Source organism: Acomys russatus, chromosome 8 (genome assembly GCF_903995435.1).
Source record: "Acomys russatus chromosome 8, mAcoRus1.1, whole genome shotgun sequence".
Classification (NCBI taxonomy): Eukaryota; Metazoa; Chordata; class Mammalia; order Rodentia; family Muridae; genus Acomys; species Acomys russatus.
Window position 1 is genome coordinate 3,859,983 of NC_067144.1, and position 22,914 is coordinate 3,882,896.

At 56.8% G+C, this 22,914-nt stretch overlaps 2 protein-coding genes across 2 annotated transcripts; both read right to left on the reverse strand.

Moving 5' to 3' along the window:
* Positions 1-6,117: 6,117 nt before the first annotated feature.
* On the reverse strand, positions 6,118-7,209 carry Gp1bb (glycoprotein Ib platelet subunit beta). Its single transcript, XM_051150682.1, has one exon. It carries the CDS (start codon positions 6,835-6,837, stop codon positions 6,193-6,195), a length of 645 nt encoding a protein of 214 aa, XP_051006639.1. The 5' UTR covers positions 6,838-7,209; the 3' UTR covers positions 6,118-6,192.
* A 668-nt stretch (positions 7,210-7,877) lies between these two features.
* On the reverse strand, positions 7,878-12,187 carry Septin5 (septin 5). The gene is made up of 11 exons (XM_051150683.1): positions 11,841-12,187; positions 11,083-11,179; positions 10,900-10,986; positions 10,555-10,678; positions 10,318-10,452; positions 10,089-10,206; positions 9,877-9,978; positions 9,070-9,166; positions 8,858-8,993; positions 8,536-8,638; positions 7,878-8,240 (listed from the first exon to the last, which is right to left on the reverse strand). Exons 1-11 carry the CDS (start codon positions 11,919-11,921, stop codon positions 8,184-8,186), a joined length of 1,137 nt encoding a protein of 378 aa, XP_051006640.1. The 5' UTR covers positions 11,922-12,187; the 3' UTR covers positions 7,878-8,183.
* Positions 12,188-22,914: the final 10,727 nt, after the last annotated feature.

Below are 22,914 nucleotides of genomic sequence, written 5' to 3' on the forward strand. Positions count from 1 at the left end.
GCCTAGAACTGGGAGGTGGGTGAGTGCTGGTCATCATTTCCTTAGGGATCAGGGCCTCATAGTTCTATGGTTTGGCCAGTCCTCCTGATTTTTGCCCTAGGAGGTTTGGGAGTGGGGTCTTCAGGGGGCCATTCTGGTGGAAGGGCAGGCTGGTGTCCAGGGGTAGGCACAGCACAATCATAACACCCCCCAAATAAAGAGACAAGGGTCCCTGACTCCCAGATTCTGGAACAGGTTCTGGAACAGGTACCTGCCAAAGACAGGCTTGCTCAGTAGGACTTTCTGAGACCAGACACAGACAGACACTGGGAGCCACAGACCAGGAGTCCCTAACTGGGAGTCCATAGAGCAAAGGCCTACAAAATAGGAACCCTTTAGCCAAGAACTCAGGCTCCCTCAGAGATCTTGCCTAGCATCTCCCACAGGTGAAGTGCACAGTAGCCTGTGTTCCCCAAGCCTGCCACAGGGAGCTGGCCTGTGTTTTCCTAGCCTGGGCCCTGTGTCTGCACCTGTAGGGAGGTGACAGTCTACATGTGAAAGCCTCTTAGTGCTCAACACAGTCAAAGGCAGGCGAGCTAAGACAGGTGCTGTCAGTGCTCCGCCCCAGATCCTGCTCAGACAGAAGCCTCCTGCCCCCCCCCCCCCCGTGTCTGTGAAGACTGGCAGGAATTCTTCTAGAGCATCTTTAAATAAACAAAGCACAGAGCAAAGCAAACCCCACTGCATCACAACAGATTCCGACAGCAGGCAGAATTTGCCTTTGGCCGGCCTGAAGGCTCCTTCTTAAAGTAGAAGCTGGAAACCCCTCACCAGACAGCAAAGGCCATGAACAGCTCCACTGGCCAGGGCTGACTGCGGTCACTGCATCTCCTGAGCACCAACTGTGGCCTTCCCTCAAGGAATGGGCTCCCAAGGCTGACCTCCACAGTCCAGACAGGAGAATCAGCTGCTATGGGGAGTCATTTCTCTGGGGTCCTGCTCATGCATCCTAGGAAGTCATTGGGCCAAGCTGGCATGGTCCCCTTATAACCCTTCCAAGTGTCCCTTTACCCGCTGGGGACTCAGTGACCTTGTGGAGCTAGCCCCAGGGTCCTGTGTCATACAAGAGACAGAGCCACACTCTGAGTGGACAAAGGACAGTCTGGTTTCTGTGGAGGGTGCTCTTACACCCTTCTCCTGCCATACATGGGTCTGCAGTGAGAGCAATCCCAGCAGAAGGGGGAGCTGCCTCAAGAGAGATAGAGCAGCGAGGACCTTCACTGACTGAGTTTGAGCCCAAAAGACCTGAGCCCTAGACCTAACTTGCAGCCTCTACCCTCACTGTCCCTCTTCTGACTAAGGGTCTGACTTTGAGGGTCAAGGCCCAGGCCAGCCACGGCCACTGCTGTCTCTCAGGCACAATCCTATGTGTTCCCAAGGTCTTTCCAGAGGAGGAGGCTCTTAGATATCCTCAACTCCATCCCAGAGACAAGTTCCAGGGGGAATCTGGGTTTCTTGGTGTATGAGTGGCCTTGACTCCACTCGTGGGTCTAGAGGGGTGCTCTGGAGGGGCTAGGGAAAAGGGTGGTGGGCCTGTAGACTATGCCCTGCAGGGCTCAGAGCCGAGCCTGGTCTGGACTCTTATCAGCCTCTCCTACCACAACTGACTTCACACCTGCCTCTGTGTGTGTGTGTGTGTGTGTGTGTGTGTGTGTGTGTGTGTGTGTATGCAAGGTGGCTCACACCTGGGGACCCTACTTGGCTTGCAATCTTTGTCCAGCCAGCCCTCAGCACTCTGGGTAGGGGAGGTGACAGAAAGATAGAATGGAAGACAGAGATGGCTTTTGTTGGAACCGAGCAGACCCCTTGAGACAGCTTCACTAGGGAGGACCTGCTGATCCCACAGGTTCTGTGGGACCAGAGACAGGCCAGCTCCCCAGGGTTTCTCCTAAAAGGAGACATTACTTTTGTGACTTTTCTTGTCTTTGCGAAAAGAGATCAGAAAGCGTGTGCAGCCATTATAGACAGCACAGGGTATACTGGGGCTCCTGGCCAGGAAGGGTTGGGGGCTGGGAGGTCCCACTAGAGCCGTTTAAGAAGGGAGAGACACAGCCAAGGCCAGGCCTAGTCACTAGGAGCAGTGACCCCCGAAGACCCTCACTCTACTGGGGGCAGTACTCCAAGTGCCCCCCTGCTGATTTATGGTCCTCTCCAGGGAACTGAAGTTTGCTGCAGAGGCCTTGCTCACACCTCCTGTTGGGGTCAGTATGGTGGGGACGGTTCTCAGCTGGTTTCCAGATGGCCTTTATGGAAAGGGTACCTGAGGAGCTCCGACACCCCAGCAAGGAACTGGCTTGTGTCAGAAGGCCTCTGGCTCTATCCTGTCTCCCGCCTTGGTTCCAGGCCTTGTCTCTGACACACGAGGCCCTCGCAGCTCTTCTTGTCCACCAGTTAGCCTTGGGTGGGTGGGAGTGGGAGCTGGTGATTTATCACTTGCTGCCTGTCTTCCATCGGAAACGCTGGGGGTGGGCGCAGACGCTGCTGTGAGCTATGGGCCACCCACCCCAATGTTGTTGCTCTGTCTGGGCAGCGGGTGCAGGCCTCCCCCTCCTATGTAGCGAGTCTGGGGGGTCCCCAACATCATTCCCAGGGCCTTCTTGTAGTGGCCTTAAGCAAGCCAGCCTAATTTCAAGGCTTCTCCAGGCTATAAAATACTCATGGAGAACCCTAATGCTACTCGGGACATCAGGGTGGCCAGAGAGATGTCCGAGCTTTTTTTTTTTTTTTTTTTTTTTTTAGTCTTTGAGCTTCCCCTCAGCATCCAGTGTAGAAATGGCGGGAGTCCAGCAAGGGCTGTCGTCAGCCCAGCCCCCTCGCAATGCACACAGCGGGGGCCAATGAATGTTTACGGAGTAAATATGGGGGGGGGGGTGCGGGCCTGGATTGGCCCACGTCCTTCCCGCCAGGCGGAAAAGGTCCCTTATCTTTGCGGTTGACCGGTTGTCAGTGCGCCAAAGGATAGGAGGAAGGGGCCCTGCACTCATCTTCTTCGCGTCTGTCAGCGACCTCGCCGCACTCTCCTCTCTATCCCCCGGAGGGAATGACCTGCCAACCCCTCTCGGTGCGGCCTCGGCAGTCTGGATGGCCCCGCTTTCTCGGTGGACTACCAGAAAGTCAGTCCCTTCTACGAGTTCGCCCAAGCTTGCACGCTGAGCCCTGAGCTCTGCGTCTTTTACGGATCGCCAGCGCCCTCTGGTGGCAGTCCGGAGTCATGGTGTTTGAGGGGAAGACAAATTAAATAGAGGGCCACAGCCCCCACCTCCCGCAGCACGTGTCCATTTCACTAGGCTTTCTGCGGGAGGTTAGCACTCTGCCTGTCCTTAGGCTGGTGGCCTTGTGTGGCCTTACTGGGACTCCATCTATTCAGCTCCTTGGCCGTCTTTGGCTGGATGGCAGTACACAGGCTGCACATGTGGCCTCTCTAAATGCACCCCTGTGCTCTGTCTTAGACTAGCTGAGGCTGGGAATCTCTCAGTTTGAAAGAGGCCTTGGATAACGATGAAGGTCACAGAAGAGAAGGCCGACTCACTGTGGTGGCAAAGGTGTGTGTGTGTGTGTGTGTGTGTGTGTGTGTGTGTGTGTGTGTTCGCGCGCGCGGTGGAGGTGGGGGGGTGGAGCGGGCGCTGAAGTCTTCAGAGCCCAAGTGAAGGGTGACTTCTGAGGTCCAGAGGAAGGGGCCCAGAATCAGCCAGCCTGGGAGATGTCCCAGACAACAGAGGGGACAAGTTGGTGGCTGGGGAGGAGACTCCCGGGCAGGTGTGTTGTCTCTGAAGTGGATGACAATGCTGGAGGCTGGGTTGAGGAGAAGGAGTGTATTCAGGGGCACTGAGCTGGGACCATCCACTTCCCCACGCTCGATAGAGGTTGAGACCCCAGGCTAAGCACGTGGAGGGTCAGCTCAGGGTCAGGAGTTAGAATTGGAGAAACCCTCTGGCCACAAGGAGGGCCAGCCACCTAACCACCCCATGAGACCATGGAGGGTCTGTCGAGAGGGGTCTCCTGGAGGAACCATGGGTACAGATGCCAGGAAGGAAGAAGTCTGACCTTCCGTCTGAACACACTGTGTTGCCAGCCTTATTTCTCCATCAGCAGAGCCCTTGCTTTTGTGGCTGTGTCCTTTAGGATTTCCGAAACCATCATCTCAGCAAGACACTGGTCCTGGAGCCTTTAGCCTGTGAGCACTGCGCACTGAGCCTGGCCTCCTTCCTATGATGGCTCCTGCTAGGATTTCCCCTTACAACCTTCTCTCAGCTTGGGAACACTTTGGTACCTCTGCTAACTTTCCCCTAGGCCCTAAAACTGCTCCCTAAAGGTCCTCAAAGAGGAGGAGAGTGGGGACCCCAGGAAGCTTGTCTCAGCACAGAGAGGGATGGGAGACAAGTTTCCGGGGGGGGGGTCCCCACTCTCCTCCTTCGGGTGCTTCTTGAAAGACCTGGTTTGCCTCTCTGAAAAGCAGAGGGAACGCCGCCCCTCCCCCATGCTGTGTTCAACTGACTTTAAGGTGTTATCTGTGTGCCTCTTACAGGGGTTCTTGGGGTGACAGGCCACCCCTGGGGAGGTTGAACAAAGAGGACCACTATCCTGATGCACTGATAAGGCCGGATGGACAAGCCCACAGGATGGACAAGCCCACAAGTCCTGCAGCCCACAATGGGCCGGATGCCTTGCACCTGCCCACAAAGGAGGCGGTGGCTTACACCTCATGTCTGACTGGCGGCCTCCAGATAGCATCAGCCTACTGGAGGGTCATCTGTCTTGTCCCACAAAAGCCAGGACAAAGGCCATGTCAGCTACAGCCTCCCCGACCTGGTCAGCGGTGGTCAGGGGAGGCCGAGTGCTTTCCTGTGCCCAGACCCGAGGCTCTTCTTCAGGCTCTTCAGGAACAGAAGCCTCCATTATTTATAGAGGCGATCAGGGGGGACCTGCATCAAATGCAGGAAGGGGCTCTCCAAGCCTGGGACCCACAGGCTGGCTCTAATAGTGGGGAAGGTGCCATTCTGCCCACTTGTGCACTCAGGGAAGAAGCAGAGTGCCTAGTTTCTCAGCTCCAGAGTGAGAGGCAGACAATAGGAAAACTGGGGAACAGAGAGCTCCCCATCCTGAGCAGTGAGAGAAGGCACTTGCTGGGATGGCGGAGATGGGGCTGCGAAGGGAGCCAGGGCAGGAAAGGCCTAGGCAGATGTGCTGCAGCTGGGCAGCCAAAGAGGCAGAGACTGGGGTAATGCATGGTGGCGGTGCTGTCAGGGAGGGATCCTTCCTGTAAGGATGGGCTGAGAATGTTGCTGCTGTGGGCTAGCAAGAGAGGAGATGGGAACATCTGGGGGACATTAAGAGGGGGGACCAAAGCCGGCTCACCCCAGGCTATATTTCAGAGACTCTGGCTAAACTCATACCTGCAGCCCCTTACATCATTCTCTGTCGCCTGGCCTTGCCTACCCTTCCACAGTCCAGCTCCTCACTGAAGTGACGCATGGAGTCCCACTGTGGACCACAGACCACAGCTACTTGTCTTCGAATCACCCCAACCTCCATCTGTCCCTGGGTGCTCTGATAGCTGGCCACTCAGCAGGGTCATGCCCCAACTCCTGAGCTGTCCTTGAAAGGTTCTCATGGCCCTGGCTGTTTCCCAAGAGCCACTCCTCTGAGGATGAGGCTGGCTGCCTGGCCAGGCTGTTTGAAGCTTCCTAAAGTGCCAGAGAGGCCTCTCTGTTCACAGCCTTCTCACGGAGAGACGGCCCTTGAACACAGAGAATTGTGTTCACTGACTCCTGTTTGCCCTAGGCAGTGCGTGAAAAAATGATCTTGTCCTTTTGAACAACAGCCCCCAGGTTTTTTCTGGGATTTGGCAAGGTCAGGTGGTTACAGAAACCGCCAGAGGAGGAGGAGGAGGAGGAGGAGAGAGGTTTATTATGTGAGGGAGTCTGGCAAAGGGGAGACTGCTCAGTGTCGAGCAGGCTGCGCCATCTCCTAAGGCTTTGAAGACTCAAGGCAATCTGCCCTCGCTTGGATTCAGGCCAGCCGAGCTTGGGTCTGGGAGACTGGACAAGGGTAGAGGCCGAGGCCGAGGGCGAGGCCGATCCTGGTTAAGGTGAGGGTCCACCAGCAGGGACCTGTAAAATTTGCAGGTCGTTGTTGCCCAGCGACTGTCCTTTCTTAGGATGTATCACCTCCGGCCGACTCCGCCACCAGCGGGCCTGTGAGCGATAACTCACGGAAAACGCGTGCGCGCGCGCGCGCACGCAGCCTCCGCAGGCGACTCAGTAAGAGCGCCAGCAGTAGCGCATGTAGCAGCCCGAGGGCCAGCAGTGCGAGCTGCGCCACCAGAGCTCCCGAACAGAGCAGGCCAGGCGCGCAGGCGGCCCGCAGCTCGTCCTCGGCTACGTAGGGCAGCAAGCGACCGCGCAGCGCGGCGGGCGCGACACAGCGTAGGTCGCGGTAGGGCTCGCGCTCGGGGCGGCCGGCCAGCCAGGCGCGCAGCGGCAGTAAGCGGCAGTCACAGTGCCAGGGATTGGCTCCCAGGAGCGCCTCGCGCAGCGCAGGCAGCGCATCCAGAAGCCCGGGCGGCAGCGCGGTGAGGTTGTTGCCGGTCAGCACCAGTTTGGTGGTGTCGGGAGGGAAGGCGGCCGGCAGCGAGGCCCAGGTCAGCCCGCGGCGCCCACAGTCCACGACCGTCCCTGCGCAGCTGCAGGGCGCGGGGCAGCCAGAGGCTGGATGGCTGGGCGGCGCTAGCAGCAGAAGCAGCAGGCTCAGCGCCCCGCGCGGCCCTGGAAGAGAAGCGCTAGGATGAGCCCGAAGCATCAGTGGGAGCGCCGGCACTGCTCCCACTAGCTCCTAGGGCCAGCAGGTCCCTCCACCCCGGCCACCCTGCACTCTGCCTGGGGCTTTCCTTCCAAGTCTGATCCACGCCTTTGCCTATTGCTACTCAAAACACCTCCTGATGTGGCTCTGTCCAGAAAGATGCAGACCCGACCCCAGAACTCACGGGAGCCCATGGCGAAAGGATGGCGGCCCACTTCGTTCTGGAGTGGCGTGGCCCCAAAAGCCTGCAGCAACAGACCACAGGACTGCTGCCTGGCCAGAAATAACTCCAGGCCGGCGCGCAAGGCTGTTGCGGGCGGCAGATAAACGTGCTATCGCTAGGGCCCGCAGGCGGCCCGGGCTTCCGCCCCCCGCCCCGTTCCCAGGGGCTCATGGAACACTCAGACACCAAGTTAGCGACGTTCACCAACTTTGTTCTCCTGTCACCGGGACAGGACGCGGCATTCACAACTGAACAAAACGGAGCATGGGGTGTGTCGGGGAGGGATCATGCAGGTGGAGAGATGGAGGAGGCCAAGGGCTGGAATCCCAGTACAACAGAGCTGCTGGGAAGGAGACCTTGACCTATGAGTGGATGAAAGTCGTCTAGGCATACGGGACAGACACCCCGGTCCAGCCGTCCCTGGAGCAGTCCTTCAGGTCTACCCAGGAAGGGGCGAGAGCGGCCTAGCGCATTGCGGGCCCCACCTTCTTCCCAGAAGCCTCTCTAGGTCTGGGGTCTCCCTAAAGGCCTCAGCCTTCAAACTCTGCCGGCTGTAGTCCCGAACAGAGCGTGGTTAGGGAGTAAGGGAGGATCCGGCCCACTTCCGCACGCAGTAGGACATTAGCATCTGCTTTGTAGCCCACTGGAACACGCAGGGGCCCCTCCCAACTCCACTTTGCAGCACTAACTTGGGTGACAGGCCCGAGATCCTGTATCCACGTCCCTCCTCTACCCTGGTTTATTGGCCCGCTGTGGGCAACGATATTTTAGGAAGGGTGACCTAGGAGGTTGTGCACAACTTGTTCCCTTAAGAGGGGCCGGGTGGGGTGGGAGCAGGGGCTTGGGGAGGGGCTGTGGTTCGGACCACTCTGGAAGTAGATACAAAGGACTAGGAAGGGTGGATGCTGAGAATAAATTAGGGTCATCTGGGGGCGGTGGCTCCGTGGCTCCAGATCTGAACAGTTTGGTCAAAGCCACTTTGGATTAGGGTTAGGTCCAGGCCGTCTGAAATCCAGATGAACCCAGGGTGGAATCCTCGACAGTCTGGGATCCAGGGGTAGGAGGGGCCAGCCCGGAAACAGGCAGCCCTCTATCCTTGTTGGTGTAGGGCTGGGGCAGGGTGTCACTGGTCTTGCATCTGTTGTTTCATCTTCTGCAACATCTCCTGCATGCGCCTTAGCTGGTGAGTGAAGACCGACCCAAGTTAGAGCGAGGAAAGGGCCTAGCCCTGCCCTCTGCTTCTCCTCCCTCCCCCTTTCCCCACGCGCATCATTGAGCCCCACTCTCGGCAGACACCCACCTCTTTTTTTTGTTTTTTTTGGTTTTTTGAGACAGGGTTTCTCTGTGTAGCCTTGGCTGTCCTGGACTCCCTTTGTAGACCAGGCTGGCCTCGAACTCACAGAGACCCGCCTGCCTCTGCCTCCCGAGTGCTGGGATTAAAGGCGAGCACCACCACCACCCGGCCTGACACCCACCTCTTCATCCTTCATCCTGATGAGCTTCTCGGTTTCCGCATCCGGCGTGGGTAGTGGGAGTATAGGGATGGGGCTTTCCATGCGGCTGTCCTGCGTGAGCTTGCTGTGGAAAGAGAGGGCTGCGCTGTTGGGAGGTTCAGATTAGGAGGACTGGAGATGTCAGGCCCCGCTCCTGCAAAGGTCAAGACCCCTGGGGTGATTTAGGGTCTGGGACAAAGTTCAGATGTGTGTTGGGCAGGGCGGCCTTCGGTGGTGCCATGACGGGGGGGAGGGGGGAGGGCAGGCGAGGGGAGGAGGTAAACACCGGTTGGGGGTGGCCCACCTGGTCATCTGCTGGATGCAGTGGGCGCGGTAATTCTCGTAGTGCACATCGCACGTCACATCCTTGAGGTCGTGCATGTGAGTGCGGATGAGCATGTTGCGAAGCTTCACAAAATCGCAGTGAGCCTGATTCTCCACTGTGGGGCAGGAGCCATCAGTGGGTAGGCCTCAGACTAGGGGAACCTCCCACCCCGCACCCCTGCCTCATCTCACCTTCTACGATCCCCCAGGGGTACAGCCGACCCCGGACCCGCTGCCCCTTGGCTTCCACCACAGTGTTGCTGCCGATGACAGCGAAGGGCGCACTTTCCTGGGGAAGGGGAGCAAGGATCCAGCCCAGCCCAGCCAGTAAGAGCGCTGGCTCAGAGGCTGAGGGGCGTGGCCATTCCAACAGTGCCATTGCCCTCCACCCCATCTGGAACGGCCCCTCTTCTTGGTGCTACCCACTAAAGCCATAAAGCCTGCATAGCTCAAACCCTTGGGGTTTCTGAGAGGCTGTGCTCTTCTCCAGCTCCGCGTGCTTCTAGGAGCTTCCTCCACGTTTCAAGTCAGAGTGCTTCTAGTGGACAGCCCTGCCCATCTGCTTCTGGAACAGTAGCCTCTAGTTCCCAGCTTAGCTCTCTGTCACCACCTCCCTAGCCTCTGGGGTATTCAAAGCCACTATTTTCCGGAGCTCAGGATCTTGGGACCTACGGAACTTGACACATCTCTGGGCCACTGGGCTGGTCAGAATGCAGGTCAGAATGGTACTAGTAAGTGCTCTAGTGAGCACACAGGAGGTTCCGAGGTTCGAATGGTCTGCCACAGACTACACAGGGATGCAAGTGACCTTTATCTTGTAGCCCCTGTGACGGGGGCGGGGGCATATAGTCCCTCTTTTCTGTGCACAAATGATTCCTGCCCTCATCACGTTGGACCCGGGTGCCGTGCCCAGGCCTCCCCCAGGCCTTGTGCAGGCCTTCAATGCCCCGCACCCCACCTCCACCCCCACCCCCTCACCCCTCCTGGCTGCACACTAACCTTCAGTTCCCGGTCCTGTTGCTTGAAGTCTTCATCTTCATCGGAGTCACATTCTGGAAACTGGTATACATGGATCCCAAACTTGTCAATCTCCTCTCTTATCTGCACCGGCCGTGGGGGGGGGGCAAGAGCTTGACTTGGCACTGGCCAGCTCCCCTGGAGTTTTTGGCCAGGGCCCTCCCCCTCATCCATGATGATGGTAGGAGACTCACCCTGTCCTTCAGCTTCCGGATCTCGCTGGGGACCAGGCAGTCTGCCTTGGCGATGAGTGGGACAATGTTCACTTTCTCGTGCAGTGCTTTCATGAAGCCCACGTCCACCGGTCTCAGCCTGCAGAGACAGGGTAGGTAGGGTAGGCCCTGCTGAGGGGCACCGATGCAACGAATTGACAGGACTGCCTACCCGAAGCCGGCAGGGGGGGGCACCGAGATGGCTACACACCCATGTCCGAAGGGGGAGATGAAGTACAGGCAGCAGTGCACCCGGTTGTCCTGGATGTTCTTCCTGTTGAGGCCGCTCTCATCACGGAAGTACTGCTCAAACTGCTGGTCCACGTAGTCGGTGATGGGTTTCCAACTAGAAGCGGAAAGAAGGGGAAATGGAGGCAGCTCTAAGAGCTGCCTGCTTGCTGGCAGTAGTGGTTGGGGCGGGGGTGGGGGTGGGGAACCTGGTCCTCACCACTCAGAGTTGTTCACAGCATCCCCAAAGCCGGGCGTGTCCACAATAGTGAGCTTCAGCTTGACTCCCTTCTCCTCGATGTCAACGGTGTGCTTCAAGATCTCTACCGTCTGGCTGATGCGTTCTGCGGGAGGAAGGGGGCAGGATCGGTGGGGCCGTCTTCTCCTCACCCACCCTGGCGCCTCAGCTGGCCTGGTCTCCCGGTCTGACTATATATATTCTGGGTCGCTCCTCCCTGCCCCCAAACAGGGACCCTTGCCTCGAGCAGAGTGTAAGGGTGCCCTCTGAGGTTTCTTGGGGCAGGGACGAGCGGATTGGTGAGGACTGTATGAAGGGGGTACTCACCCTCGGCGCTCAGCAGCTTCCGGTCCTTGTACAGGTCAGTCAGAAAGAGGCTATGGACAAGGGTAGATTTCCCCAGGCCGGACTCACCTGGCCATAGGAACAGTGAAAGAGCTGGGTTAGATTTGGGCTGAGAGGGTCTGATCCCTGGCCTTGTCGGCTCCACCCACAAGTTTGGCCACAAACCTGCTACCATGAGGGTGAAGTCAAAACCCTTCTTCACTGACTTGCGGTGCACCTGGTTTGGCAGTGTGGCGAAGCCGACGTACTGTTTGTCAATGTCCTGAGGGGAGGGGCGGGTGGAGCAGGTTAGGGGCGTATCCTTGATCAATCGTCAGTGACAGCCCAAGACCCTATCTTTTATGTGGCTCAGAGGAGCACATAGCACGGCCCCTGGGAAGTGGCATGTCATCCACAAAAATGGAGTGAGGGCTGTATGGCACAGGCTTGAAGGAGGAAAGTAGGTGAGGCGGTGGCCGGAAAAGACACCCCCCTCCCCGTCCATCCTCAGCAGAGACCCAAGACTGGGGTGGGGAAGGAGGGATGTCAGCCCCACGGGGGTGTCCTCTCCACCCCCACCCCTAGGTGGGTGGTGGGAATCAGTGGCGAGGACCCCCTCAGACACATTCAAGGTCCTCCATAGGTGGAGGCAGACAGACCTCAGCACAGACTCAGCCCCAGGGTATCCAGGGGTGGGTGGCTCCTCTGGCCTAGATCCAAGCTTGGGGGTGGTGGTTCCTGAAGCAGCATCCCAGCAGGGGCTATTTATAGACTGCTGTACTGAGCCTCCCCCGCCAAAGGGTCTGCGCTGCCTGCACCCATCACCTAGTGGACATCTGCCCTGGGAGGCCCTGCCACCTTCTCTGGTGGCCGGAGGGTCCTGGCCAAGCAAGCATGCACACATGACCCACATTCCACCCTGTCTACACACACCAGACACACACCTTGAGCCGCCTTTGGGCCTGGGTGCGCGGCGACAGCAGCTGCTCCACCAGGCGGTCCTGGGGTGCTGCCAGTGAGTCCATCGCAGCCACCTGCCTCGATCCGACCCTATACCGGGGTCAGGCCAGTCGGGGCCAGCGATCTCGAGTGAGCCGTGCTGGGCAAATTTGCTCTTAAGCCCTCTTTTGGCTCGGGTTTTTAAGATCCGAGAACTGAGGCCCCGAGAGGGAGCGTCGCCCACCTGGTAGGCCGCTGACTTCAGAAGTCGTGCGAGCCATTCCTTGGCCTTTGCGCGGAGGCCGCGAGCTGTGGCCGCGTCGAAGCTCAGCGGCGGCTCGCGCACTGGAGCACCGAGGCGGGGCTTCGTCCCCCCCCCCGCTGCTCCCCCCCCCCCCCCCCGCCGTCGCCGGGAAACGGTCGCCTGGAAATTGGGCCGCGGGCGGAGCCTTGAGAAAACGACTGCGATGGGCAAGGCCCAGCAGAGGCGCGCGGGCGGGGTCGCCGCGTGGACCCGGAGCGCAGCCGTGGCACCCGAGGCCTCGTCCCTACCGTCCGCAGGCGGGCGGCGAGGTGTCTGCGGTCGCGGATCTGCCTCCGGGATGCCGTGGGGCTGCCGCCCACCAGAGGGCGCTGCGGAATGCTCCGGACCCACGCGCAACCGCGAGGGAAGCGGGCCCCAGCCAACACCTTGCTCTCCTCACCCGAACCCACTCTCCCAGCTGTGCCATGGAAAACAAACTACCCACAGACACACCCTTTCCCCGCTCCTTGGGGGCTCACTCTTCCTCCCCCACCTCTCCCAGCCGCATGTGCACGTGCCAGTGATTGGGGGCATTCCCCCGCCTCCCGCGTGGCATCTTCACACGCACTGAGGTCAGAGCGCACCTCTCTTCTAAGCCCTGCCATGGGCGAGGGGACCGGGTGGAGAGGCACATTCCTTTAAATCCCAGCACTTGGGAGGCAGAGGCAGGCCAATCTTGGTGAGTTTGAGGGCAGCCTGGTCTAGGTAGTGAGTTCCAGGACAGCCAGGGCTACACAGAGAAACCCTGTCTCGAAACACAAACAAACAAAAAGGTGCGAGGGTGGCTGGAGTTCAGATGGCCCACTTCCTTCCAAGCTTGGGAGCTCAGGCCAGCCCGCAGCTAGGCAAAACTTCTGCCCACAGCATGCCATCAGTTTAGGTACCAGATGTCCCAGGAACCACAGGGCTCTGATGGATTGGGAAGCCATGCTCTGTAAGCTACCAACCTTTTCCTTACTCCTCCCTTCCAAACCCACCAGAATCAGAGCACCAGGCCCAGGGAGCAAGAAATTAGACTCACCACTGTAGGGAGTATAAGAAACACTAGGAGACCACCCTCCCCCAGGAGGCTTCTCGGATGGGCCTCCACCCTGGGTCTTGCTATGGGGCCTGACTGTGACTGGCACCAGGGAAGGAGCATGGTCCCTCAGCTGCACCGGGAGAGCCATTTATACCAGGGCTGAGGAGCAGCATCCCAGTTCCGGCTCCCCAAAGTGGCTATGGTTCTTGTCTGACTTGCAAGCCGCCTCTAGGCTGAGACCCGCACACCTTCAGTGTTCCAACCACTGCAGACCCACCTCTCAGCCCAGCATCCACCCAGACAGGCAGGTATATTCAACTTAGGGCATCTCTGTTGGATTGCACAGCCAGCCGTGGCCTGGGCCATACCCTGATGGTGCTGAGCAGAGCTAGTTGGTCTTAGACTGCCTCTCAATTTGTCCACTGGGGAAGTCTGGGTCAAACAGCAAGGGTCTTACACTTCTCATCCACAGGCTGTCTGAGTATCACCCATTCAGGCCATCGCAGCCTGTGTATTCCCTGGAGAAGCCCTAAGGGAGGGGCCCTGCTTCCTCCTTTTTCTAGTCCTGGAGGCTTAACAAATATTCCTCAGGGATACAAAGCCACACACTGCACAGCTGTGCCCACCTCTTTATGAGAATGAGAGCCATGAGGCGTTCTTCTCATCCCTAGACTTCTGACTAGGCTCTGAAGCAGCAGGTACAACCAACAGAGTTCTCATCACTGCCCGAGAGGTGCAAAGGACAGACAGACAACCTCCTTCCGCACAGATGGCTGCTCCACCCCACCCCCATTCAGAGTCAGAAAGAGGCCTGGTTAAGCCCCATCTCTGTACAACCACTGAGGTAGTGGGTGCTGCTTCCCACAGGCCCACTGAACCCTGGCCCAAACACCAGAACTGTGGCACTATTCTGGGCTTCCCTCCATCTGCCTTGACCCAGTGCTCTCTTTCTTTGGGCCTGGGGCTAGGGGATAGTGTGAGGCTGCCTCCTAACTGACCTCTTCCGATGGATGGATGGCAGATGATGCAGGCCTGAAGCCGAGCAGCAGGTACCCAAACCAGGTCCCTGCCTCCCTAGCCTCAGGCGCCTTCCCTCTCCCATACACAGTAGCCAGGCAGCATAAGTCCCCATCAGGCTTTGTCTGGCCTGCTGAGATGAGAGTCAGGAGGCAGTTCCCTAGGAAGGCTCCTGGGGGAGCCCCTCCCAAGGAGCCTCATCAGTCTTGGGCGGGGCAAGTCCCTGCTAGGAGACTGTCTCTCCAGCTCACCCCATCTGCTAGCAGCGCTGCCTGATACACTCTGGTGCTAGCACTCTGGGGTCCACTGGGCATCAATGCTAGGGGTGAGTCTCCATCCCCAAGGAGGCTTGCCAAGACCCTTCTGGTGTCAGAATTGGGCCCTTCCCCCCTTTTTCTGCTTCCTTGAAACAGGGCCCCTAGCTCAAGCCACAGAGGGCAGCCCCTTGGGTCACCCACTTCCACACAACACCACTCTGGTTTCACAACCCTCAGCACCTTTGGGTTGTCACAGGTTACTCAGGCCAGCTTCCCAATAGTCTGGCACTCTCACTGGGGTAAGGATCAGGCTAGCCCTTTGGAAGGCCACAATCCTGGCTGTATCCAAGGTTTAGGGGACCAGTACTGGGCACTTGGATGACTCAGATAGGGAACCTTGGAAGTTCCAGGTCTTGGAAGAGGCTCCGCCAAAGACTAGAGAGAGCATGGATGTATGTGTGGGGACAGAAGTGCAAAGGTGCCTGGGCATGAAGTCGGGTAAACAGAGGCTCCCCATGGTGTTGCTTAGGAGACTAGTGGACATCGCCCCCATCCCACCGCGGCCGCGCCCCGTTCCTGGTTCCTGGCCTGTCATAACTACAGCCTCACCCAGGACCCCAGCACGTGGCCTTCCGGTCAGGTTAAGAAGGGGATGCTGGCCCTGGACTAGAGGAGCGAGCCAACCCAGCCTTCCTTTCTGGGGAGGTGCCTAGGCCCCTGCTATGCAGGTCAGGGAGCCAGACAGGGTGCCCACTCTTTCCCCTCTGTAGCCCATAGAGCGGCGGCGCTGCCCCTGCAGACAATCGATTAACGCCACAGGGCTGGGTGACGGCCGGCGGGGGCGGGGTCACGCCTGGGCGCCACCAGCATCGGTGCCACAATGGGTGACAGTCGGTCGGGTCTCACTACCGGCCGAGCGGCGCGGCGCCGGTACCTGTTTGTCCTCTGCGTGGTCCGGGTCGTAGTCCGGGTCGGGTCGGGTCCGGGAGGGTCCGGGCCGGCGGGCAAAGGAGAGACGGAGACAGACGGTGAGAGGCGGGCGGGCGGGCGGCGGGGACAAAGGCGCGCGCGGGCACGCGGACAGGCGCCGGGCTCACCTGGGGTCGCCAGCTTGCTCTTGTACCGCAGTCCTGTGCTCATGGTGGCCGCCGGCGGGGGGACGTGTGGCGGCGGGCGCGCGGGCGGGGCGCGGCGACCAGCGGTGGAGGCCGAGGCCGGCTGCGGGGTGACCCGCCCCTCAGCGCCGCCGCCACCCGCCCCGCCCGCGCGCCCGCCAGCCAATCGGCGCCCGCCGCGCCCACGCGCGACCCGGAGAGGCCGGTGGGGGCGGGGACTGAAGCGTCCCGCTGTGGTCCCCCCCAGGCCTCTGGTTCTCCGGACTGCATGCAGAGCAGCAGGGCTATTCCCACGGCCTCGTCCGGAACGCCCCCTCCCCTTCCTGTCATCTGCTCATCAGGCCTGGACTCTGCTCTCCCTTGGCTGTCGCTGGAACCCGTTCGGTTCCTGGGCCTCTGACCTTCTATCACTGTGATCATTCTACACAAGCCTGTCCCAGGACTGTACTTTATGCAGCGGATGCATGAGCTGAGGGGATTACAAAGCACCCCCTTCACCCCCAAGATGCACTTGGGAGGGGCAGGCCTGGGATCCCTGCTTCTGGTACTAGTTGTTTGGGCAGAGCTCGCCTGCAGTCTTTTGGGGTGCTACTGGGAGCCTCACACTGGGCACGCACACACCTGGGCAAGATGCAAAGCACATGGCAGGGTGTGGTTGCACGCCCTTTTTCCTGGATTGTAAAAAAAAAAAATGAGAGTACTTGAGGTGTGAGACCAGAATGGCACCATCAGGAGGACACGTTACCTCTTCTTGCGCCATCTCTGGGCCCGGTTTTCTATGACGTGTGCTTTCCCCAGCTCCCTCCCTGGAGAGGGGTTGAAGGAGCCTGAGGGGCACCATAAAGCCAGATTCTGGCTCAGAGCCACATTTATAATACACGAAGACGCTCTGCATCTTCAGTAAGTTGATGGGACTGAGTGGCCCGCGGTGTGAAGGCCTCCTACCTTCTGTGTCCCTGTCACCTGTGGCTGGCATAGGGATGTTCCATTGTCCCCACCTTTCGTCTACAGCCTCAGGACCAGATGGGGTGAGTATGTGTCACACTGTGGTGCTTCTCTGGAATCTAGGGTGTGTCCACGATCAAACATGAACTATTTTGTAGTGAAACACTGAACTAATGATTCCAGTAGGTGTTTACACATCTTTTAGGTTTGGCTTCACCATTGGCCTTCTTATGGGTTTTGGGGGGGATTTGGAACTCTCATAAAGGAATACGGGCAGTCTGAGACAGGGGTAGACATTGAGCGTGGCACTCATCAGTTCTGAGTCTGAAGAAACCCACGATGGGGTGGTAGGACATTTAGCACGTGGCGCTGTCACTGTCACTCTGATGGCAGAAACAAAGTGAGAGAGAGGAAGACTCTTCGTTGGGGCTCTGATGGCGGGGCCACTTCCTGCAGCTTCTAGCTAGGGAGTTGTGCTTGGCCCAGAGGGGAGTGTAGGACAGCGGGGAGTGGCTTGTGTAGAGAAGAGGAATAGATTTTATAACAATTCTGATGAGCCCTCGACACGAGGGTTTGACCAAAATAAAGATTAAGAAAAAGAAATGACAGTAAAATGTTTGTGGAGAAGGGAAATGAGCAAGTATGAGCAGCGCTGGGTACGCCTGGGTTTTTAAAAGGTCAGTGTAGTTCAAAGATTATTTCAAAGACATGAGGTTGGGCTAGAGACCAGTGCTTGATGGGAAATGAATGGACTGGTGTCACTGAGCCTGGGAGCCACATTTTGAAGGATGCAGTGAGGGGTAGCCTAGCTTGGTACCATGTGTAAAGACACCTGAGGGTGGATTGAGACGCTCAGCCTGCTGGAAGAGCTGGGATCTGCTCCGTTGTCCTGGGACTCTGCTCACCTGTGACTATAAGCCAGCCCCAGGGCAGCTGCAAATCACCCACAGAGGCAGGAGGTTGCCTTGTTGTGCTGAGAAGGAATAATGCTTGTGACTCAACAGATACGATATGTACAGGGGACATTTCTGAGATCAGGAAACTAGGTCATGAAGGCGTTATCAGCCATCAGATTTGTAGGACCTGTCCCCAGTTTTGCCATGTGGACAGTGTGAGCATCACAAAGGTCATAGGCTCTGGCCGGAATAGCTGGGGGCTGAGGGCTGAATAAAAGTCCTGTATAGCTTTTGCCCATCTGAGAGCAGAGCCAGCAGCCTCTGGTGGGCTCCGTCAGGTCTCAGGGAGGCCACAGAAGTGGCAGGGTGGGGACCCGGACACCTCCATTTACCTGTTTAAAGATGCCATGGCTTTAAGGAAAACCATCTTCCCAGTGGGCACCTGCTCCGCCTTGCTGTCACAAGTGCTGGCTGTAGTACAGAGAGAAGTAAACAAAAGATTCTTGCGTGGGGAAATGCTATTTTTTTTTTTAATTCATAAGGAAAAAGAAGTTAATGAGTGGAAAAATCTGTTCAAGCAACTTGGGCTACAAATAGCACACTTTTCAGAAAAAAAAAAAAAAAAAAAGAAAAGAAAAGAAAACCAAAAACCTCACAACAACAACAAAAAAAACCACCACCCTCTCTTTTTGTTAAATCATGCTGAGTTCCCCCTCAGCACAGACTGCACCATAAGGCCAGCTGGGGTAAGCAAGGAGCTCTTGGAGAGACAGCATCAGTGCAAACCACAGTGACCACACAAGACCCACTGAGGCAAGTGACAAGGATGCTGAGATGGGGGCGTTTGTTCTGGGTGACATAGAGATGGGAGCAACTGGGGCTGGCGGTGACAAAATTCTAGAATGTTTATCCTGTTATTGCTGTTCACTTCTGAGGTTGAGGGCTAAGGTCAAATTGTGTGCAGCAGAGGAGGCCTCCCGGGGCAAGATTTTCCACAGTGCTGCCCCTAAAACCACCTCAGAACAGGCCTGGCTCAAGCCAAGACCCCTGTGTTTTGTGCCTAAGCACAGGGCAGTAAGTGCAGTTCAGAATAAGGATCCACCTGACTTTAGACCAGCTGCATGGAGTCCAGCCTCACTTATGAGTGGGATATGACCTGGCCTCAGCCCAGCCAGGGCCTTGGCCTGGTCCTACAGCCCACCTGAATTTGCATTCCTTCTGTCCCATCTCTCTTCATCTCCCCGTAGAGACCAGTCTCGCCCCTGATCCCGCCTTTGTCTTTCTGTGGGTATTGCTCTCACACGGTCCTTGCTGCTGTTGCTACCCTCCCTGAGCCAGACAACTCAGACTCATCGGCTTGCACTTGAGGGCTTTGCAGCAGGAAGTGCTCCCTTCAGCTTCCTGTCAGGGTCTGCACTGCCCCTATGTGGTGTTGCTCCCACAGAGCCACAGTGCTGTCTCCACCACTCTCTCCTGTCCAGTCAGATTGTGTGAGACCCACTTCTGCAGAATCAGACAGTTGGTTTACAGGAGTTCTATTGGGCTCACAGGAAAGCCATACTTGCCCGGTATTATGGCCAGTGGAGGAGGATGGGGTGGGAAAAGCCAGCCAAGAGAGTCAGAGTATAGGAGACTGTAGACTGCAGGCTCTGAAGTCCAGAACCCCTGTCCATCTGCAGTGGGTACACACACATCATCTTGCAAGGGGCATCTATAGGGACTACAGGCTCAAGGCTGTCCTCTTTGCTCCCGAAGGCAGTGTGAGCCCCAAACCCCAGGAGAAATGTGAGAACATTGAAGTATACTAGAGAATCCTTTTCTTGATTTCCTTGCTGGAAGAATGTAAGGGGATCATACAGAGGTCCTTGTCACCAAAGGCAAACGTTAGAAGCGCATAGAATCGCAGCAGCTGCCCCTGCCAAGAGGGTGCCGATTGACCCTGTCTGAAGCTGCCTGTGTGTACTGCAAGGCTCCAGGGAGGTTGAGCCCTGGTCCACACTGAGCATCACACTGAGTAGCTGGAGTTATGCTACAAAGGATGTCTGTGCTTTGGGAGAGGGAGCCAGTCTGAGGACCCAGAACAGCCTGGGTCTTTGAGTAGGTGAGAGGAGCCTCCAAGACATCTGACACGCTGGAGAGGCCCCTGTGGTACTCCAGGGCAGTGTCTTGGTGGGGGAGATAGGGTGCATTGCATGCTGGGACCCCTGAGTGCGAGGACTGTATGAGACATGGTTGGTTGTCACTGAGCTATCCAGGAGACTGACCCTGTACCAGGTACATGCACAGGGCTGAATACTTCCCTGCTGTGGTACCCCACACCTCTGAGGTTGCCTGACCTCAACTGTATTTCTAGGGCTTTATGGAAAGGCAAAGATGGAAGAAAAAGGTAAGTGACTTAGGAAATGGTGCCAGCATCAAGGTTCTCCCAGAAGCACAGAAGCATTAAAAAAAAAAAAAACCAAACCTCTTATTGACTGAAAAGCTGGCTCAGCGGTGCAGAGCACTTGATGCTGAACAGAGGACATAAGTCCCCAGCACCCGCACTGGGTGGCTTAACCGACTGCCTATAACTCTGGATGTAGTGGTGCAATCTCCTCTTCCGCCAAGTGCAGGCACCTTCTTGACTATGGTGTGCATCCATACATGAAGGTCCCCACATAAACTTAAGTCTTTTCCAGTGATCTTCACAAGAATACATGTTTTGGACCAGTGAGATGGTGCGGAGGCCAGCGCACCAGTGACGTGGATCATAAGCCAGCCAGTGAACACACTCAGAGAAGAGGCTCCTCTGTGCCATCGCCCCTCCTCTGGGCACTGCGGTTCCTAGGGCTCTCCAGCTCCTCACTGCATCCTACCTCCTAGACCTGACCTGCCAGTGCAGGCCACTGGCAGACCTGGAAATCTTCCAGGAGTTATCAGGACTCAAAACAGGGCTCTGGCCTCCACACCATGGGTCACGAAGGCCAGCTGCCCCCGCAGGGGTTCTAGCACCTTCTACAGTAGCAGGCTCTAACTCAACACTCCACCCCAGGCACTGGCTGAGGGTCTGGCACTGTTCAGGGTGACGTGGCAGCTGGGCCAGTGCACGTAGAACAGTACTGGTCAGCCTCCACGAGGGCCCCCACTGCAGGTGTTTACTGTTCAAGTCTCAAGGTGACTGGCCACATCCTGGTAAGGACAGGAGCTTAGGAGTCTCAGCTCAGCCAAACATTGCCTCTCTCTTGCTTTTGGCTGACTGTGCTCAGGGACATCTTGGCCTGTGGAACTCAGACATGACACAGGGGACACTGAGCAGATGCTCCTGGCAGTGGGGCTGGCCTGGATCGAGACCTCTTGCTCATACTTTAAGGGTGCAATATGGTCTCTGCCCAATATCTATTTATTTCTATCGAGTATTTGCTGTCTGACAGGGCAGAGCCATGCATCCTTGAGTGGGAGATAACATACGCTGTATGCCAGGATGCCACTTGGCTGGGAGACAATGGTGAGATGGACATGTAAAGTTGATGGCTAGCCAGGACCAGCCTTCACATGTGCCTGCTTCCCAGCCCATGCCCTAGGCTGAAGTTGCCACCTGTCACCCTTTCTTGTTCCCAAGGCTGTCTTTAAGAGGTCCCATGTCAACTGGGTGGAGTGGTGCATGCCTTTGATCTCAGTACTTGGGAGGAGGCAGAGGTAGAGGCAGGCAGATCTCTGTGAGTTTGAGGCCTGTCCTGGTGAGTTCCAGGACAGCCAGGCCTACATGGAGAAACTCTGTCTCAAAACCAAAACCAAAACCAAATCAAAAACCCAGAAGAAAAAGAGAGGTGGTGAGGTGGGGTGGGAGGAGAAAATTTGGTTCCTAGAGTGCAGATATGAAAGGCAGTGGTGTGCCCTTTGCCCTTTAGAAGGTCAAGCCTTGAGGTTCACTGGATGCACAGTTCTCAGAAGAGATTAACATGATCGCTATGGGCCCTGAATTTCTCAGATGAGGGTTTTTATGGATGCCAGAGTCTGGTTACATTTAGATCTCTTTCCTGTTCAAGATATAGTCACTCAATCCTGCACACGCTGGTGCCTTTGTCACGTGCCATGTCGTAGCATAGTGGTCAACAGGCCTGCAATGACGTGTAGGCAGCACGCCCTTAAACCTCCAACACTGTGAATTAAACAAACTTTGTTTTTAAATTTATTTTTTAAATGTGTCGTTATTATTATCAGTGGAGGGGACACATGTGGTGGTCAGAGGACAACTTTGTGGAGTCATTTCTCTCCTTCAACACTTTGGTGGGTTCTGGGAGTTGAACTCAGGTCGTCAGGGTTGTGTGACAAGGACATTCCCCTGAAGAAACATCTCACCAGCCCAAACCTCTTTTTCCTCCCCTGTTGGTGGCCTGCTGCAGGTATTTTGTTATAGGATCAAAGCTCACTGAGACAGGCACTGTGCTGAGAACACAAGGTGCCTGCTTTTCCTCTGCTCCGCACTACAGTCGTGGCCCTAAGAGGTGTTTTCTTCATCAACAAGCAGCCAGTCAGTTCTGCAGCGAGCCACAGCTGAGTGTCCTCAAATTCACTTGCAGCTTGGAAAAGAGTCTCAGATTCTACACAATCTATGAGTACGCAGCTGCCTCTGACCTGCTGGCCACACTGAGAATTCTATAACCCCCCTCCTTAGGATCGGCTAATTTGTCTGAAGGAGAATTGAATTTGTTTGAGGGAACACAGAGACCAGGAAATATTTATATTTACCAGGTATTTTAAGGAACATGACAGAGATTACAGATGAAGGGTGCAAGGACGTATGGGAGGAAGGAATGCTGCTCCAGTGCCTTTTCCAGGCAGCACCCTCAGGCACCCCATGTGTACACTGATTTGGACGCTCCCTAAACCCTGTCCTTTTGTTGCTTTGCAGGGAGCTCATCACATGTCTAATGCCAAAATAGCCTGGGCGGGGACACTCAGCAGGCCTTGTCTACTGGGCATTCTGTGAGGCGTCTGTAGTAACTGCTTCCTCCAGGGTAAGGGGCAGGACCCTCTGGGGTAAGCAGACTTGCTAAGAACCCATTCAGGGAGGAAATTACAGGTCCTGTGGCCTGCTGTGGGAGGGAGTTAGGAGCAAAAGCCAAGGAGGAAAACCAAGACACAGATATGCAAGTCACAGACAGTGTTTCTGGCCACAGAGGCTCCACAACAGTGACCAAGACGCTGACCTACATCACAACAGTGTCACCTTAAGGGGAGAACGCCAACATCTGTGTTTTCCTTCCTTCCTTCCTTCCTTCCTTCCTTCCTTCCTTCCTTCCCTCCTTCTCTCCTTCCCTCCCTCCTTCCTTCCCTCCTTCCTTCCCTCCTTCCTTTCCTCCTTTGTTTCTACTCATTTTTTTGAGACAGGGTCTCATTGTGTAGCCCTGGAACTCTCTATGTAGACCAGGCTTGACCTTGAACTCATTGAGATGCACCTGACAAGATTTCAGCATCCCTCCCTCTCACGGGGGAGTCCAGTTCAGAAAGGACAAGTCAGCCCTTTGTGGAGCCCACGTTTCCT

What these genes read in the sequence shown, in the direction of transcription:
- Septin5 (XM_051150683.1), bottom strand. Translation starts at nt 11,921, where the DNA reads ATGGACTCACTGGCAGCACCCCAGGACCGCCTGGTGGAGCAGCTGCTG. An exon ending in AGGCCCAAAGGCGGCTCAAG is followed by an intron (nt 11,180 to 11,840) that starts GTGTGTGTCTGG and finishes CCCTCCCCTCAG; the next exon opens with GACATTGACAAACAGTACGT. An exon ending in GAAGCTGCTGAGCGCCGAGG is followed by an intron (nt 10,679 to 10,899) that starts GTGAGTACCCCC and finishes TTCCTCCCGCAG; the next exon opens with AACGCATCAGCCAGACGGTA.
- Gp1bb (XM_051150682.1), bottom strand. Translation starts at nt 6,837, where the DNA reads ATGCTTCGGGCTCATCCTAGCGCTTCTCTTCCAGGGCCGCGCGGGGCG.